At 41.2% G+C, this 20,118-nt stretch overlaps 1 protein-coding gene across 1 annotated transcript in view; it reads right to left on the bottom strand.

Moving 5' to 3' along the window:
* Window positions 1–1,879: 1,879 nt before the first annotated feature.
* Window positions 1,880–20,118, bottom strand: part of GUCY2F (guanylate cyclase 2F, retinal) — a 105,593-nt gene continuing 87,354 nt past the window's right edge. Inside the window, 6 exon segments of the mRNA XM_032756413.2 lie at window positions 1,880–1,964; window positions 4,854–4,942; window positions 5,035–5,123; window positions 11,075–11,169; window positions 14,154–14,252; window positions 17,667–17,841. Of these exon segments, the coding sequence (XP_032612304.1) occupies window positions 1,942–1,964; window positions 4,854–4,942; window positions 5,035–5,123; window positions 11,075–11,169; window positions 14,154–14,252; window positions 17,667–17,841 (570 nt within the window). The 3' untranslated portion in view covers window positions 1,880–1,941.

The raw sequence follows: 20,118 nt of genomic DNA on the forward strand, positions 1-20,118 counted from the left end.
GGAATAGGGGATAGGATCAGATACAGAGTTAGGAATCACTCTCAGTGGGTTTTGTTGCTTAATAAAAGATTTTGGCTGAGCCGTGTTCATTTTGCGGGCCCACCCTGGAGCTATAGGTCCTAGGGCTAAATAAGTGAACTGTGTTTGGGAGAATACAAATCTATGGAGGCTCTGGAGCTGCAGCCCCACTCCCACTCCCTTGCCCTCAATTATCCTTCCATATGTATTCTGCAGGACAGTGCTACCATCTCTGGAAGAAGTGAAGCTTTTTTATTGCCTCACCAAGAAAAGATTCAAATCTTGGAGCCCTTTGCCCTAGGGCGAGAGAAAGAGAAAACAGTAAGCATACCTTACATATCGTAGGCCTTTCACAGGATTTCAATACTAATAATTCCAAGCCCCCGCACCACTACCATATTCCATAAACAGCTTGCAAATTCCTCAACTTTCCTGGATTTTTAAACAAATAAACATTATTACATTTGTCACCCAAACCTCTAGTTAGGTCTTAAAAGCTCAGCTTTTGACTGAGACCTTGTTAAAAATAGAGGATGATATTTTATGCATCCTTCTCTGGCATGTCTGGAAAAAGGAGTTAGAAACTCTGCTCAAGGAAGTTGAAAGGCAACTTAATCCTTTTCTGCATCCTCTTGAACAGCTTTGGCATAGTAAGTAGACCACCTGAGGCTGGCAGAAGTTGGATTCTGTTAAGAGATAAGTAGTCCAAGGGCTTTGACTGAAGGTTGAAGTAAAACTGCTGGGAAGAACTTTTGACTCTAAGCTCAGATTCAGGGTGAGTTGATAGTGGAAAAATTAAATAATAGTGAGAAAGGTATCAAATTATACCTTAGGCATTTATTTCTTTAAAAGGGGTTGTACTAAAAAGAATTAACTGCTTTACTAGCTGATATGTTTGGGTTCAGCTGTTTTAATAAAGAGATTTTTTAATATAATAAACGAGAGGAAAAGCTTGCTTAACTATTTTAAACATGCCTGAGACTTAAGCCTTATTGCTTTGGTCCACGTGACTGTGGCAAGCCACTGCCAATAACCCATTGAAAGTGGAATCTGGAAAACTAAAAGCATAAAGTAAAAACAAATGTTCAAAGGGATTTATTTTAGGAGAAGGGGTAGAGAGTTGAAAGGCAGGGTGGGCAGGAAAAGGGAGGGAAAGTACAAAACTTTAAGGGAATCTCTCAGTTCAGTCTATGATTTTTATATCTTTTACCCTGACAATATATCTTACATTTATTCTGTCATGTTTAGAATACTACCCTGAGTCCCAGTTAAATACTCATCTAGCAAGGACAATCCAATTATGTTGCCTAACTTAGGAAAAGAGACAGTGACAGTTTTGGAAAGATTTTGAAAAATGAGCAATAAGAAAACAAAGAAACTTCTTAGCCTTCAGTTATCCAAACAACACAATTAACCAGACTCTTCTCCCTCTTTCTTCCTTATGCATTCCAGCCAACTGAGGTCACAATAGACTGGGATTCAGATGTATGTTTGCTGGAAGGTTTTTTTTTTTTTTTTCCTGGCACTAATCTTATAGTATCTGAGTTATAAATTATGTTCATTAAATACTTTCTAGAGATTAAAACGAAATGAAAAGGAAAACATAGTGCCTCCTACTTTTTTTCTGTGAAAATAGAGAGCTTCTCATCTTAATCCAAGTTGGGCCTGCTACTTTGGAATGACTAAACTTGGAGGTGGCTCTCTACTCTTCCATAAGGTTCACATCTATTGCAGTTCACATTCATACGGCCTTGCTAGTGATAGCTGGGTATTGAGCAAAACTTTTTAAAATTACTTCCCAGGGTCCTGCTCACACCGGAATTAGGTCATCCTCAGAGGTGTAGTCTTTCACTAATTTCTTGCCCAGGCAGAACAATTTGTTGAACTGAAGTGAGCTTTCCCATTGCCTCACCAAGAGAAGATTCAAATCTTGGAGCCCTTTGCCCCTGGGCGAGAGAAAGAGAAAACAGTAACCATACCTTATATATCCTAGGCCTTTCACAGAATTTCAATATGAATGATTCCAAGCCCCACACCACTACTATATTCCATAAACAGCTTGCAAATTGCTCAACTTTCCTGGATTGTTAAACAAATAAACATTATTACGTGTGTCAGGTTTGCATAATTAGACATTGCTATTTACAAGGGTTTTACAAATTTAACAAAAAAGAGGGCATGTTAATATACAGGTGGTCTTCAACTTACTAATGAGGTGTGTTCTACACATTTATAAGTCGATGATTGGGAACTTGGAATGGCTTCCTCCCTAGTAACAGTGCTATATGTGTGGTGGTCAGGTTTCTAGCCAGTCCACAAAGGCTGATTTAACCCACATGGAGCAGAGTTATATTAAAGCTCTGGTGGGAGTCCTGGGTCCTGATAGCAGAAGGAAAATGTGCTTTCTCTCCATTCGTTGAGTCCAATAAAGACTCAAAAGGTTTAAAAGAGGTGGAATCTAAGCTAACTTTTCCACCTTCATACTTATTTTCACCCTTCTTCTATTTCCCAGGGATCCACTGCTTTTGTGTTATCCCAAGCCTGCCAGTGTGACCCTCTATTCTTCAAAACTGCCAATTTCGCCATTTCTCCTTGTCCTAATCAAAATGAAACTGCCAAGTCCTCCTGAACAGTTAGCTCAGTTCACCTTCATTATGATATGGGTGATTAATTGCTTCTCACCCTCAAAAAAGCACATCTATGATTAAAAGAGGGGGCTTCTCAGCCCCAAATTAACCCCAGTTGATGAAATTTTATGGAAAGTAACCAGATGATACAAAAACCAGGTTTGAGAACTAGTGGATATTTGGGGACACAAGATAAGAGTTATCAGGTGAAGCGTAGGGCCCTGCTTGAGAGGCAGCCCCTGTAATCACTTCACCAAAGCTGTGCCCCCTTTCATAGCAATTTTTCTTCCTCCCCGGCCAACCTCACAGGGCTCTCTTAAAGGTTTCAAGTTTTTCCTCAACATCTCTTATGATGGTGGCAGCAAGTCAATGGCATTCATAGGTATCATAGGTCTTTTGTAAGTTGGGTCCATCCCAGTAAGTGTCAGCCTGTAAATTCACAGAAAGTTGGAAACATTCTGGAATAGGTGGTGTTAGCAAGTAACAGCAACAGAGGAGTGCTTGGATTTAGGGCAAGCCTTCTGAAATTTGTCAGGGATGCACTTCTTGGGGATTTTTGTGATATGTATAGGTCACCAAGGCCATGTGGTCAGTTAACATGCTGATTGAAGTACATGTGTTAACAAGGCCAGGACCAGAGGTGGAATCCTCTCCTGACCCAATGGCTTCAATCTGTTCCATATATCTACAGTACACAGAAGCTGGACTTCTGTCAAGGGGTTCCAGATGAGTGAATTTACAAATGACCTAAGCAACATTCATCTGCATGTCAGGAAAGCACTACCAATCACACAGCCAATGATGGTAAGTGAGTTGCAGTATTTTCTGCTGCAAACTCCAACACATTCTTAGGAATGGATGGGTTCTTATACAGCGCCTCCAATGCCACACTACCCTTCCAAAGGGATAAATCCTTCAAGAGCTTCCAAACACTTTCCTGCAGAGAGAGAGAGAGAGAGAGAGGCTAGAGAGTATGTGTCTGGATCTGTGTGTGTGTCTGTGTCAGAGGTTGTTCCTGTGTTTCCCTACTCACAGGAAAGAATGTTTCTGGAAATTGGAAGACTATAGAACAAATCCTGGCCCCAGGTGTCAGTGAGTCAGAGGGTGATGCAGGAGGCTGCAGAAGAGCCACACACTCAATACAGAAGACTTTGTGATGCATAAATGTTTATGACTAGTTCAGGGTACCTGTTATTGTTGCAGAAATGAAGATGCATTGGGGTTTCCTTAGGACAGAAACAGTCACAAAGAATCAACAAAGTCATCAGAGGCCAGTGGGAGAATATGAAAGTATGTGGATGCCTTTAGTAGTGGCTGCTAGAATTGTGATTATTCTGGGACATGTTAGAGAACAAGGGAGCAGGAGTATGTGGAGATGCCTTAATGTTTACCTTAGAATCTTGTGATTTCCAAGGATATGTGGAGGGAGCAAAGTGTTTCAGGGCCAAAGTTTCCATGGAAGAAAGAATAAGAAAGCAAGATTTAAAAAAAAAAAAGGCAAACACGATAAAGAAGATAAGAGATACTGAGAAGAGCCCAAGAACACAATGGATTCCTCAGAGATAAATACGGATAAATATGTGGAGAGAATTCTTGATAATTAGATGGTTGTTGCTGCTTCAGAATTGTACCATCCTAGTAGGGGAGGAAGGATGGGAGAAATTGTCCTGAATACAAGCCAGGCAGTCAAAGAGTAGCCAGTCTTATTTTGGTTGGCAAGGCCAACCTTGAAAGGGATCAGGCAGTGCCTCCGGAGGAAATGACATAAACATCCCCTCCAAGGTGGTCTTGCCAACAGATCCCAGGAATAGCAGGTAGTCCTATTGCTATTGCCTAGACAGATGTAAGTCGCTAAAGATCTGATGTGGCTCACCATGTGGCCCAGGTGCTCAACAATAAAAGAGACAGGTGTACCTGCCTGATAACTGGATAGCAAGGTTAGCTTTGTTAGCATTCAAATATGTTGTCAGGGCAAGAGGCAAGGGTCTCTCTCAGGCCAGGGCAGACAATTTCCCTCAGGTGCAGCTCACCCTGCAGCAGGCCTCCCCACAACAAGGTTTTCACCCATTTTATTAGAGCTTGGAAATTCTCCAGCTCCATCACACGATGCCAACAGAGTGTAGGCTAACACTGGCACGCATGCCAAAGGAAGCCCCAGATTTGAAAATTTGGCAAGCTGCTGTGCTCTGTTTTCCTCCTGGCCATTACCTTGTGGCTTGTTTCTCACCAACTGCCTTTCTGCTTTTCTTCTTTGGAAGGCTGCAACCTCCACTGGTTGCAGGCCATGGCCCACTTGCCTGCAGGGCAGGGAAGACATCAAATAGGCAGTGAAGAAAGTGTGGTAGAGTATGGCATAGGAAGACTCCAATTAAATGTGAACTCCACTTACCCATCTTTGTCCACTGGTGGGGGCACAGGAAGGGGCTTCGTGAAGCCTTTTTTCCCAATCAGCCAGAAGGTCTCCTCTGTGCCTTTTCCCTTATTATAGAAAACATGAAAAATCTTAAGCATGCTATAATCAATTTTCCCAAAAGAATATAAGCATTCAGCTTGGCTCAGAAATTGCCTCACCACTCCCTGGAGTCTTCCTCCCTACGGGGCTGAGCCAGAGCAGCCAGATGAAAAGTGAACATTATATCAAGCTGTCATCCAGATGTTTTGTCTACCGCCACCATACAGCTTCATCATTGGGAATGTGTGGATGTTTGGTTTCACAGCAACCAGATGTCTGGATGCTCAGTTGAAGATTTTGTTTATCATTTGTGCCCTGATCTTTTGGCATTAGGTAAGCCATTGTCTTCTGTATCTAGAGTACATATATTCAGATTCTACCTACCCGCTTACCCTCTCATTCAATGGCTCTCGCCAAACCCAAAAAGAGAGTAGAAATGGAAAACAGGCTGTTAAATTTTAAGCCTAAATTATCCTGGCTATTTTGAGAGGTCTACATTTGTGCAGTGTTCTTTTCTTCCAGCCAAGGGACTCTTACAGGTAGGGCAAGACCCCAAGTCGGCCTCCATCTATAGCTCAGTTACTTGGTTGTCAAGAACCATAGGTCTCAGAAGAGAAAAGGAGTGTAAACTCAAGCTAGTCACCCCAGGGCCTGAGTGATGACCTCAGAGGAGCCAAATTTTCTGCCTCTGTTCTGCCTTTCTCTCTTTCCAGTAAACATTCCTCTCAATGTGCTTCTCTCTCCTCCTTTCAATTCTCTTTCATCTGTTCTCTCATTTCCTCTAATCCATAAGAAAAAAATGTGTTTACCAAGACTGAGAAAAGTAATGGGATGTGTTTCCAACTCATTAATCTGAAATATGGTCTCACTCTCAGCAGCTCTCATTTGGAGCAGTTCTGAATTGTTTAACTTAGAAATTCCAATTAGATTTGCCCCCTTTAAATATCAAGTCCACTGTTCCCTATTTTACATCACATATATTTATCTCTTAACAATAATGACAACAACCATAATAATTAGCACATTTAATTGGAGAATCTCAAAGCATTTTGCAAATATTTGATTCAAGGCTTGAACAAGCCTTCTATGAGGCAAGTAGAAAGAGCATACTACTGTAGTCCAACCTCCATTAACTGGCGTCAGACTCTCCCTAAGCCTCAAATAATTGGACTATTTGAGCCCACTCTGTTTTCAGAAGAGGTAAGCAACTTGAAAATACATTCCATCACTCATTCTTTCATTTATTCCACTCCTCCTGTACTAGGGCTAGGAATACAGAGATGGCTCCGTCCTTAAGGAGCTCACAGTACAGTTAAACACAAACATTATGCCATGTTATAGGTTCTAAACACATTAAGCCCAACTCCTCTGATTCCAAAGCTTTTTCTTTTTACACAGTACCTAGTGTAGTGTCTTATACAGACAGTTGCCCAGTAAATAATCAGACTGTTTCATTAATTGAAATTCTCAGCCCTTGTGCACTTGGAATACTCAAGGCACCACTGGATCTTATTTTGGAAAAACATACTATTAAAGTTCAAATTCAAGGACCCCCACCCTCAGCCATATTTGACTGTTTGTCTTGAGATCTAGAGGCTATCAGAACAGCATGCCAATCCCCAAGGGAGCTTTGTAGATGCCAGGATTGTCCAAAGATTTGGGTGGGTCTTAGGACACACTGGGATGCCAAAACTAATGGTTGCAAAAGAGGATAGAAGTGTTATGGACTCAGGCAAGCTTCCAAATCAAAGAGTATGCAGGGGAGCTCCAGGGGCTCTCTGAGGTTTTGGAGACCATCCAAAAGAATTCTTAGAACCCCAGTTCTCTGTTTACCTACCTGACTTCCACAATTTTGCTAAAGGGAGAAAAAGAGAGAAAACAAGTATGGCAACAACTAAAGCCTGAAGCAAACTCTTTGACCCAATATCAATCCCCAAGCAGTCCTAGAGATCCCCCAAATAATAGCATCTTACTTTGGCATGATGCTTATGAGACATTTTGGTATCTCCTATCTTATTTAATCCTCACAAAAATCTAGAATGTAGGTTAATTATTAATCTCATTCTGCAAATGGAGACACTGAGATTCCTGGAGATTAAATGACTTGTCAATAAATAGGCACAGCTGGGACTTGAAACCAGCTCTACTAGACACCAAATTTTAAATGCTCTTCCTTCCATACCACAAAGCTTCTCCAACACACTGGAGTCAAAAGGCAGATCTAGAGGCCAAAAAGCAACTATTGGGAAATTTTAAGCTTGTGAGATTAATGAGCTTCCTGATAACCACAAGTCAGATGAGGCCTCTATGTGGACAAACGAAAGCACAGAGAGAGGGTGAAATTACTGGTCTGATGTCAGACATTAAGTCAGTGATGGGGCAAGAATTTGAGGCAAAACTTTCTGACCTTCATGGATCTGTCAATTCAATATCACTATTTCTTAACTCAATTGCTGGTGTGTGTGCATGTGTGTGCTCATATGCACACATGACTGCTTGTGTTTGTATGCTGGGGTTGGGGTATGAGTGGGAAAGACTGGGGAAAATAAAACAAATACTAATACTTAGGAACCTGAGAACCAAATACTGTTTAACCCCAGAATTCAAAGACAAGTTCAGAAAGTGCCCACTTCTAGAATGTAAATTAATACAGCCATTATGGAAAACAGCATGAAGATTCCTCCAAAAAGTTAAAGTAGAATTACCATATGATCTAGAAATTCCACTTCTGGGTATTTACTCAAAATATTGGAATCAATTTGTCAAAAAGATATCTGCACTCCCATGTTCATTGCAGCACAAGGCACATTAGCCAAGTTATGGAATTAACCTGTTTATCAACAGATGAATGGATAAAAAAATTTAGTGTATACATACAATGGAATACTATTCATCCTTTAAAAATAAAGAAATTCTGTCACTAGTGACAACATGAATGGAATTGAAGAATATTTGCTAAGTGAAATAAGCCAGGCACAGAAAGGCAAATACTGCATGTTTTCACTTATATTTGGAGCCTAAAACAATTGAACTAATAGAAGCAGAGAGTAAAATGGTGGTTGCAGAAGCCAAAGGTGGGTGAAATGAAGACATGATGGTGTAAGAACACAAAATCTGTTCAGTTAGACAGGAAGAATATGTGTGATTTTTTCAGCTCTATTGCATATCATGGTGAATATAGTTAATAATGTTGTACATTTCAAAATCACTAAGCAAATGCATTTCAAATGTTCTCACCACAAAAAAAAAATGTTAAGTATTTGAGGTGACGGCTATGTTAACTAGTTTGATTGAATTATTCCACATTGCATTAATAAATCATAACATCACTTTGTACCCCATAAAATACACGATTATTAATTGTCAGTTTACAATAAAAAATTACAAAATATTTTTAAAGTGTCCACCTCTGGCGACAACAACATAAACTGGCTGAAGAGCAATCATTTGAGAAAGTCTCCCCAGAATGTAAATCTACCTAAAAGTTTCTGGTAAATACAGCTGATAAGCCTAGATATATACAAAAATCTCAGCAAGGAGCTCCACAATTGTCAGAAAAACAGTGACTGAAACAGGACTCATGTACGAGAAGAGGTAATACAGTGACTTATCACTAGCCCACCAGGAGACAAATATTGAAAAAGTAGAACTGGCCAGTTAGGCATTGATAATTTGTTGCCAGTATAGTACAAGAGGGGCTTGAAGTGGACAATGGGCAGTGGGCCCAAGAGGCTGAGCTTCTCATCTCTAAATGAGTCCTCCCCCAAGCTACTTCAGCTTCCTCACTTTGGTCTCTTTCTTTGTAACCTCAACCCAGCCAATTACTCAACTGCCCTATGTTCTCCTCTTTCACCCAATTAATCCACATTTTTGATTCCACTAAGCGAAATAACGTAAAGTGTCATCAACCTAGTGGAGGAGATGGCATGGAGGGAAGAAGGTTCTTACTGGATATAAACCTTGAGCCCAAGAGAAAAGGCTTTAATGGAGGAATTTCAAACATCAGTCAGCTGGAAGGAAAAGACATTTCTAGCCATCAACTTTGAAATCACACCGGGCTCACCATCAGATGTGATATTTCTGCCCCATGTACTGGAGCAACTCTTGCTTCCAGTAGCACAGAGTGGATGAGGAGTGAAAATGTTGAATCAGAATTTCTGAAGTGTGCTGGCGACATGGTCTTATTGGGGGTATATTGCATGTCCCTGGTGGACCAGAAACCCCATGTCCCCCAGCCCCTATGATGCAATGTACAACACCTGTTTCTGGTGGGGAGGTAGAGGGTACAGACACAGAAAGGATCTCTCCTCCTCTCCTGACCTATTCTTGGGCCTTACTTCCTCTCCTCTTCCTTGTTCTCATTGCCCCTTCCTTTCCTCTGAGGCTGCCTCTTCTCTTCCCTCTTAATCTCTCTTCCTCATAAGTACCCTGCCACCACAATAATCCAGGCCCAATGTGGCATCAGGGAAAGGCTCTTCTAACTTGCTGCAAAATGTTCCCAAATTCCCTGGGGTTGGGGAAACCATGAAGCTGCAAAGGGCCCTTTTGAAGTTAAGTCCTGATTTTGTACTTGAAACACCCAAAGATGTGAGTGCTCCTGAACTGAATTTGTGGGTCAATAATAACCATTGGGACAGGGACGCAATTTTGTTTTTCAGTTTCAAAAGTGGCAACTCTTCAGCTTTTAAATGAGTGGTCTCTGCCCAGCAATGCAGAGGAAAAGGTCTTCAGGAAACCAAGCTGCATTTCTACTCCTCTGTTGAAATACGACAGAATGTATAGAAGGATCACAAAAGCTTTGGACAGTTAGATTCACTGCCCAAGTAATATCCCTGTCCCCATCATTTTACTGTCTGAGTTCTCTGCAAGAGGTGGGAAAGGAGCCTCTGTCCCCTTGTAAGTGACTCATCCAACCTCCTGGAAGATACTAATGACCTACTGGAAGGAAAAAACTAGGACTAGCCATAGGAGGAAGTTATCAACTAGAATTAGACCTTCCAAACTTTAATGTCTGAAATCTAGCTACATGTAACTTGCCACTGTTTAGAAAAGGAACGCCAAAGTCAGAAGCTAATTGTGCATCACTTAGTGCCCTGCTCTTGTTTTGCCCAAAATTAATAACTGAGAAAATCATCTTCATGCAGTATGATGTCATGGAAAGGTCACTATAAAGGAAGTCAGGCTTCCTGAGTCTTGACCTGATTCTGCTATCAGTTGACTGTGTGACCCTGCTCAAACTACTTCACCTCTCTGGACCTTGGTCTTCATCTGAAAATGAGGGAGTTAGATTATTATATCACTGAGCTCTCTTACAACTGGGTCAACCGGTGGTCTTTGGGTCATTCAGAAAGAGATAAATAGAACGTAGTGGAAATGGCAAAAAAAGAAAACTAAAATTATTCTAATCCTATATCTCAGGTCAAGTGATAACTCTAACAGGCAAAAAGGGGCTACAAAATGTTTGCCTTTCATAGAAACTGACTTTGTTCCTCCTGGTTTCTTAGGGAAAGAAAAAAGCCTCTCTGCAAATAGTGTGCCAATGGGTGCCTTTCACCCAGGAAGGGTGGCCACTGAGAAAGTGAATAGAAAATCCAAACTCACAATTACTATGGCTTATTGAACAATGTCTGGCACTGCCAAAGAGTGAAGAAATGCAGGTTAGAAAATGTAAATAATAGTGCAGCTCATTGGAAAGCCAAATTCTGTGCAGTTCTTTAAGAGAGAAAGATACAACTTACAGTCTGAAAAATGCAGAAAAAAATCTCAATACTCCTCCCCACTGTAGCCATATTTTAAAGAGAAGAAAATTGAGGCAAAATGGAGCAATCTTTTGGGAACCTCAAATGGGGCTGAAGATTCTCCCCAAGTTATAGCTCTGAGTCTCAGACTCCCAGGTAAACTCTTTCAGCAGACCATGACCTCTCCAGAAGCAGGTGTATCCAAGTAGTCTGGCTCAAAAAACAAAAAGACATTATACCTTGAGCTCTGTTCTTCCTCGAAGCTCCACTTCATAGCCCTCACTCAGATTTTGAAGAATTGTAACAGTGCTGAGACTGACATGAATGCGATAAGCTGCAAAAGAAGGAGAGACATGATTTGGGCTCCTTTCTCACTGGTAAAATTAATGAGAAAATGTCAATGTAATAAATATCTTCGCTTGTAAATGAACTAGACCATTAGCAACGTCCTGAGAGAGGTTTGGTTTACTTAGGGTTTCACAAGAGGAGGAGAGGGAGTGATGGCCTTCTTCACCAGGCCCAAATAAGGCATTAGTTGTAGCACCTATCAGCCTCCTAGACACTATCTTAAATGAAAGGCCATGCAATAGAAAGGTGTTAATTTAACTCAAAGGTTGAGATGGAGAAACCAGCATCTACTGTGCTCTCAGCTGAAACGTGACGTCATTTGAAGAAAGTTTGACTTCAGCAGCTTCTTTCACAGGCTGCTACTATGGCTGAACTCTCATGCTTTACATATCTTAAGAGGCAAAAGGATGTCTTTTCCGTATGCATTCTTACAACTATCTCTCAACATTGCTATACTTAAAAATAAAACATCACTGAGAAATATCCCAAGAACTCTTCCAACAAATATTTTATGAAGACTGTACATTTATAGCTGACCTTTGGGTGGGGGCACCTAGCTGTGTTTACACATGAATGTACTATTTTCTAACCAATGATCTCAATCTGGGATAAGAGATTTACGTGGGGAACTGCCACGTTAGAATTTTATTTAGAACCTAGGGGTAATTATTTGATGAAGAATAATCACTTGTTCACTCAGGTAAGATCCTTGACATTTCTAAAAACTGTCACCCTATGAAGTGAGACCTTATTGAGGTTGAGTCTTAAATAAAAGTCCAAGGCTAGTTTTCACACATGCTTGAGAAAATCTTTTTTTTAAAAAAAGCTGATTACAACCTGAGTAGGAAGGCATGGCTGGAGAGAACTGCAAGGAGTTTCTGCTGTGTATACTCACAATGACTTTCTTTCTCTTGATAGCTCAGTACTGTTGTTTGTTTGTGTCTTCCTCATTAACTCATGATCACCCAAAGCCCTTACTCAAAAAAGGCTGTCCTATTCCTAAAATATACATGCCCAGCCAGTATATTCCTAGCCAGTCCTATGTGTGCATCCCGCAAGCATCTGGTCTTCAGGGAGCCTTTCAGTAGAGTAATCTTGATGGTAGGGAACACACAGCTTAAAAGAGAGATAGCTCATACCAACCACCATCCACTTGTATGGTAGGGAGAATCACTCCAGGGCTGGGTCACGAGTCACTTCCATTCCAGAATCTCAGTGGTTTCAACTGAGCACAAAGGAGATATTGATGAAATAATTTTTTATTAATAGATGTGTGACATGTCCTGATTTCATATCCAATGTGAAGAGAGGCTACCTCTCTACAGATCTCCATTCAGTTGTGGAGCTTAATGTCATATTTGGGTCATAGTCATTAGCTTTTAGAAAAGCACATTAACCAGCTCCTTTAGCACAGAGAGCACATGCATATACTTCTTTGTATGCTTCACAATAACTTCCTTGCACAGTCAGTGCTTAATAAACACCTGCTGTGGGTGATTCACTCCATTTTCTTCGTTCTAGCTGATCACTGGGCAAGGTGCTGTCTAAATCTCAAAATTCAATTTCTGGTCTCAACTTTGTATTTCCAATGTGAAATGTGTGGAGTTTTCCCTGGTTCAGACCAGAATATGACTTCAGCCTTCTGCAAGCTTACATCAGTCCAGAATACTGTGCCAGATCTGCACTGCAGTTCCATGATAAATTTCACTTCATCTTGGGTTGCACTTCAAGAGTAAAGTCATATGCAAAGTCATATTAATGCAGCAGTTCCTGGATGACTACTTCCATGGCCTCTGCCATATCTAAGGAGTTTGAAGACTTTCCCAGATGTCAGAAAATTTATTCTGACAACAGCTTCTAAGTTCCATACTGCCTCCTTAATCATGGCTGCACAGGCTAGATTGACTAAGACTGGACCCATTGTGTAAGCCTGTTTCTACACATGAGTGATGGGAAGTGGGGTCAGACAGGGCACCACCCACTGTGATACAGTCCACCATAACATCAGGGACTAGTTTGAGTATATTGCTGAAGTTTGAGAAGAATTTGTCTTGCCAGAGTTAAGCCCTTCTAAGGGCTTAAGTGGTTTCTTCCCTTTTTTGGTATAAAATCCATGAAAACTGCATATAGAATTGAATGTTATTCTCTATGCTTTTCCTATAGTAGCATAAAAAATGCTTTGCTCAACCATGATATAAGCAAAAGGCACATTGTGATTCTGTAGTGGCAGTAAATAACCGAGTAAGAGTTGAGCCAGCATCTTACAAACAACAGACAAATGGCATATGGTTTGTACAGTTTTCTTTTCAAAGAAGCAGAGAAGAAATGGTATCTTTGATACTATGTCTGTTTTGATAGAAGCTAAGGGTTTTATATACGGGGAAGTTGCAATAAATTATTTCAGAATTCCAAGCTACTTGGATTGAGGGATTATTGCTAGCTAAATTCTAGAGGCTATTTGATGAAGCCAGAACTCCTGGGGTCCTAACTGGTTCAAAAAGGGGACTGCAACAGCAAACAGCAGCCAACTGGGAGGCAGCTGGCTTCAGTGCGTCTCCACAAACTAGTTGAAAAATGGAAAATGTCAGTCCCTTATGTAGTTCTTTTCTCAACATGACTCCCACAAACCCAGAAGCCCGGCCAATTTTTTTCTTTACCCAAAATACTATTTCGGTTGTTTTTATCAAATTGAGTGGCTGTTTTGGTGTCACTTAGCTACAGCTTCATTTCTAGAACAAGAAAGATACATGTTCAGTCCAACATCACCCCCTACTGGTTTGCCATTAGAGACCAGGAAAATGCATGATACATCTTAATCTTCTCAAATTATCTTTTATTTTTCTTTAAAACATTGAAACATCGAAACATCGAAACATCAAGTACCCTGCTCTCTTTCACCTCTCTGAAGAAGAATCACCTTCTCAATAGCAGGATAGTGCCATCCTATCCATCCCTCTATTAGGTACTCACGTAAGCCTGTTGATTCCATCCGAGAAGCTGTGTTCACAGTGTCTCCAAACAAGCAGTATCTGGGCATGGTGAGGCCCACCACTCCAGCAACAACCGGCCCTATAGAGTAGCAGGGGGTTGGAATTACAGTCAACAGGTATGCACCCAATGCTAATAGAGGAATAGTGCAAACAGGAAGGAATGTATCTTTGTAAAAGAATAAAAGTTGCCATCATATAGCTCTGGGAATCTGAAGAAAGACATAATGAGTAATGAACTCTTTGCCCTACAAGAAAGCAAATTTATAACAATGCAGACATGACTGCCCTTCTGATTTATACCTTTGTTCCACGTAACAGTTACACCTGAGATGCTTATATCTGTCAACAGGGACAAATAAGTATCAAACCCAAACCAGAAAGGCCTGGGCAGGGACTCAGGGTCCAAACGTGTTTGTTGTAAGGAAAAAAATGTGACTTTTTCTTGTGCCTTAGGGTTGGAAGAAAGGCTTTCATGGGTTTATCTGGCTCCCAAACTGTGTCTATCAAGAGAATTATTCTAAAACATTTCAAAAATCTGAAAACAAATAGAGCTGACTTTCAATTATCTGTGTTGGGGCATGGAAAAGCAGTATGTATAAATAATAAAAGGATATTTTGCATTTATAATTTTTTGTTCTTACATTTTAATATGGCTGTATTAAGTGTTCAAGGTAATTGAGAAAACTTCAGCAGCCGTACTGAAAAGTCAGTCTGGGACTATCCAGAAAGTTCTTCACCTTCACCTTTCTGGTTTCTGCTCTGATTTTTTTTTCCTAAAAAGAGATGGGGATCTCACTATATTTCCCATGCTGGTATCGAACTCCTGAGCTCAAGTGATCCCCCCACCTCGACCTCCCAAAATACTGGGATTACAGGCATGAGCCACCATGCCTGGCCTTCTGCTCTGTTTTTATGGCTAGGCACCAAGGGGAATAAGAAAGAAATGTAACACATAGTCTCAGTTCTCCAGGAATTTATAGTCTAATTGAAGAGAAGATACTATCGAAGAGGAAGCAATTAAGCAGTAACCCAAGACAACATATGGCTGAGGCAAGAAGCACAGACAGAGGTGCTATAATAATTCAGAAAATGGGAGGAGGTGCTTATTAGGACCTGACTCAATCAAGAAGGGTCCAGTGGAGAAGGTAGGATTTGATCTAGGTCTTGATGGGTGAGTAGGATTTGAACAGTGGAAAAGGGACATAAATCAAAGGCTTGTGGTTGGGATTGTACAGGGAATTGGGGAAGCTCTTAGAGAGAACAGTCTGCCTAGTTCACATGGCTCACGAGAAACTGGAGACAAGGTTGGATTAAGTGGGTTGAACAAGATGGAGGATCTTGAAACACTAGAGAATTTTGAGCAAGGAATTGCATGATCTTTTTTCTCAGATCAGTGTATAAAATGCATTGAAAGGGGAAAAAGTAAAACCAGGAAAACCCTCTAGATGGCTGCTGCAGTAATCCAAGCACAAAGTACTTAAAAGGAGGCAATGATAAGAAGTGGATGGGCCAGGCGCGGTGGCTCACGCTTGTAATCCCAGCACTTTGGGAGGCTGAGGCGGGCGGATCACGAGGTCAGGAGACCGAGACCACGGTGAAACCCCATCTCTACCAAAATTACGGGCTGGTGGCGGGCCCTGTATCCCACTACGGAGAGGCTGAGGCAGGAGAAGAGAAACGGAGGCGGATGAAAAAAAAAAAAAAAAAGAAGTGGATGGCCATGAAGAAGTAATAAGAGAGACATAAAAGAATCAACAGATTTATTGGCTATCTGATTGACAACCATGAGAAAATTGCCATGAGCTTGTGAGTTCATGCTGATTTGTGGGAAAAGATGACTTGAAGTTTTAAATATGTTAAATTTGAAACAATGGCGAACCGTACAAGAAGAGGTATGCTGAGGGGGGTTGGAATTGTGAAACTGAAGCACAAATGACAGATGAGGGCTTTTCTCTAAAAGAAAAAATCAAACACCTGCTATGTGCTAAGAACTCTGGATACAAACATGAGTAAGATATGCTTCCTGCCACCAAGGAGCTTAAAGCCAATGGAAGGACAGACAAGGAAACACAGATTATGCTGATGACTATGAGAAGGATGGATGGTAAGAGGCAAGAGTGGAAGCAAGAAGATGCTATTGCAGTGATCCAGGCGAGAGATGTTGGTGTCCTAGGCTTGGGTTGTGAGAGTGAATAAGAGACAAGAGAGATCAATAAATATTTAAAAGATAAAGTGTTCAAGACTTAGTAGTTAGTTGAATGTTAAAGGTCAGAGTAAGGGAGGAGTCAAAGAGAATGACTCTCAAGACTAACTGGAGTAACTAGGTCAATGGTGGTACCACCAACTGAAATAGAGAATAAATATAAGAAGAGCAGGAAGTTTGTATGGGTAAAAAAAAAATCTGTTTTAGATGTGTCGACTCTAAGGTCCATGTGGAACATTCAGGTGGGCATATCAACAGGAATTTTGGTATAGAAGGCTGAAGCTTAAGGGAGAAGACTGCACTAAAGCTGTAGAGTTGGAAGTCATCAGCATACAAGTGGTAGTTAAACCACAGATATGAATGAGATCACCCATGAGAGTGTGTAGGAGGAGAAAAACAGTGGATCATGACAGAACACTGGAGAATACCAATATAAGGGACAATTCGAGACAAAAGGAATTATCAGACAGTGGTAGGAAATGAAAGTCAGGTTGCTGTGGGTTGAGTAATAAATTAGAGGTGAGACATGCAGACAGCAAAGAGATCATAAGACCGAGAGCTTTGCAGAAAATGTTAGAGAACAGGAAGAGTCAAGAGAACCAGTAAATAAAGTGAAAAGCAGCATTCACAGAGTGAGGAGCATGTCATAAAAGCCAATTGAGGAGCATTTTAGGGAGGCTTGTCATGAATTCCAGATGCTGCAGAGGTAAAGGCAGACAAGGACTGGGGAAAGTGGTGAGAACTGAAGTCAGATTGCAAAGGAGCTAAGGAGGGTGTGGACAGTGAAGAAATGGCACAGTGGATGTCATTCATTTTTTTAAAGAAGTTTGGTAGGAAAGGGGTGAAAAGGATGGGGGAAGGAAAGGAGCCTAGAAAAGCAGAGCAAAGAGAAAAAGGTGGGGAGTGGATACAGAAGCAAGAGGAGCTAGTAGGTAATGAATGTGGGAGGAAAATAGTTCAGAAGTTGGGATTTTAATTAATCAAATGAATTATCCTAACTACCACATATACCTGTTGATCTTGCAGCATAGTCAAACATGGAAATATTGCCTCTAACCAAAATGGTAGATTATAAGGGTTTAGTACCTGGAACAAGGAGCTGCTGCCCACTGTGTTAGTGCAGGTACTGGGAGGAGAGTAAACTTGGGTAGGCATAAAGGAATTATGCAGCCCTGGACACCTGGATAATCCAGTGGCCAGGAATCAGGGGAGAGCTACCTTTTTCCCTTTCTTTTTTAGTCTTCCTAGAGGCGCATGAGAATGTTTCCTCTTACTTTAACTGGTTATTACCTGAGTGCAGGCCAATTCGAATTCGGACTGGCACCTCTGGCATGTGCCGCATCTTGAAAGTGCCCACAGAGCTCAGGATATCTAAGGACATGTTTGCAATCTCAGCTGCATGCCTACTGCCATTCCTCTTTGGGAGGCCTGAAGCCACCATGTAGGCATCTCCAATGGTCTCTACCTGGGAATTAGGAAAAATAGAATTAGCAAACAACTTATTTGTGCTTCTTTTTAGCACAGAGCTGTAAGGGTGTAATGGAGGCCAGGTGGTCTTGTTCTAAAGTGAGAAAGGCAGAGAGGGACTGTCAATGATCCACAAGTCTGGCTGCATGTTAGAATTGCTTAAGGAGCTTTATTAAAAATACTGAAGTCTAGGCCCCACACCAAGAGATTCTGAAATAAGTGTAGCTACCTCACAGGCTCCTGATTGACCTTAGAAAAATACCAGGCTCTGAGACATTTGGGGAGAAGAGAAAAGGGAGATTTCTGGGACTGTCCCTAGGGTGTCTATTGGGGAGCATCTTAGGAGAAGGTGCCTATGATGCTTCCCAGCAAATGTTTCTATAGATTATTTGGGGTAAATAAGCTAGGATAGCCTTAAGGAAAATATAGGGAAGGGGAAAGGAAGAACAAGCCTATTCCCTCTGCTTTGCCTTGCTAATATGATGAAGTTAGTTTTGCAGGCCTGTTGGGTATGAGAACTGAGTCTCTTTCCACCAGTTACCTCCTCCTCTCCTACTGCTACCTCCCTGAGGAGCAGTACTGGCCCTCAACTGCTTTGCGGGGGACGGTTAGGGCTGGACACTTGGAAATAAAGCCAAATCTATGTTCCTCACCTTCCCCACAGAAGTGTGCTCACTCTGTTAGATAACCAGTAAGTTGAAACTTTTTGGGTAAATCCAAAACATAACTAAGCTGCAGGGACTTTTTATGAAATGTGCCAGTCAGACTGTGTTACTACAAGTTTGAATCCAGTTAAAACCCATGTGTTCCCAGAGAACTGCACTGACAGAATACAACAGTTAAGAACATGAAACTGAAGTTATGCCATCTTGATTAGCATTTAAGATTCAACACTTACAAACTGTGTGGCCATGGGCAAATCACTTAATCTCTCTGTACTTCAGTATCCTTATCTGTAAGATAGTGATAATGATAGTAAAAACTTCGTAGGGTTTTCTAAGGAATAAATAATTTAATATATGTCAAAGCATGCAAAACCTGCCTATTGGATGATAATATATAATTAGTTCAAGCTATCACCATCATCATCATCATCACCATTACCATCATCATCATCATTATCAAATAGGTACGTCTTGAAACCAGCCTTGGAACTGTGGGTATGATTCAGCTCCAGAGAAAGAAGTTTAGCAATCAGCAATAGGCTCCTCATCATGAATTACTATAGCCAATAACAATCATCCTTTCAATCTATAGGACTTTCTGCCTCAACATGTTTCCATCCAAGGTCTCCCTTACCTTGTGCAATTTGAGGAAAGGATACCTGCCCTCAGATAGGCAAGCCAGCCTGCACACAGGAAGGAAGGATTACAATGTAAATGCTACATGCAAGGGGAAAGTCAGTGGCTGGCCATTATCAGAGATTAGTTGTTGACCCTTTAGCTTTGATGAGTCAGTCACCCAGGAGGCCCCAAGGATATGGATGAGGAGATTAGAAGAGCAGGGAGTATGGGGATGCATGGTCTTGGTGTACAGACTGCTGTGGAAAATTGTGGGTTGTATCAGTCAACACAAGGATGCTGAGAGGGAAAAGGAGGTTTAGAAAAGGGTGCAACTGAGATGCAGATAGTGGCAGGAGAACTGAAACTGAATCACTAACTTCATAATTCTACAGTAGCCTTCTCACTTCCATTTCAGATTATCAAGTACGAGGGGAGGTGATTCAAATTTTACAGGTAAAGAAAATGAAAATACAAATGAGTTTGGTCATTTGCTGCCGGTTCAATTTTTATTTCCTTTGCACTGTGCCGTTTTTAATAAACAGGGCTGAAAAAACATAAATTTCATTTTTGGATTTATATAGCCCTGCTCTGTTCTAAGAACAGCCCATTAACTCCCTACTGCAACCATTAAGTACCAAAATATCTAATGGCCTATTGCTAAGACCCCCAACAATTGTCTGAACAAAATCAGCTGGATTGATTAAACCGGTAGCTGTGTTACAGCCCACGCTGAATCATCCTTGATTTTAGTTTCAACTGAATTAGCTTTCAGTGATTTGTTTTTCTCTTCAGGCTGCTTGAGTTCAACAAGTTAAGACAGGTACTCTGATTCCATGGATTTTTCCTGCATCGTGGTTTCCATGTGTGCTTCTTGATTAGCTTGCAGCTCCTGCTGATTGACAGGTATGATGTTTATTTCTGAGCCCTATTTAGGTGGCTTGGCCTAGCCCTGAGGCTCTCTGTCTGACCTGAAAAGGCCCTGTCTAATCTGA

Source organism: Hylobates moloch, unplaced genomic scaffold (genome assembly GCF_009828535.3).
Source record: "Hylobates moloch isolate HMO894 unplaced genomic scaffold, HMol_V3 SCAFFOLD_7, whole genome shotgun sequence".
Lineage (NCBI taxonomy): Eukaryota > Metazoa > Chordata > Mammalia > Primates > Hylobatidae > Hylobates > Hylobates moloch.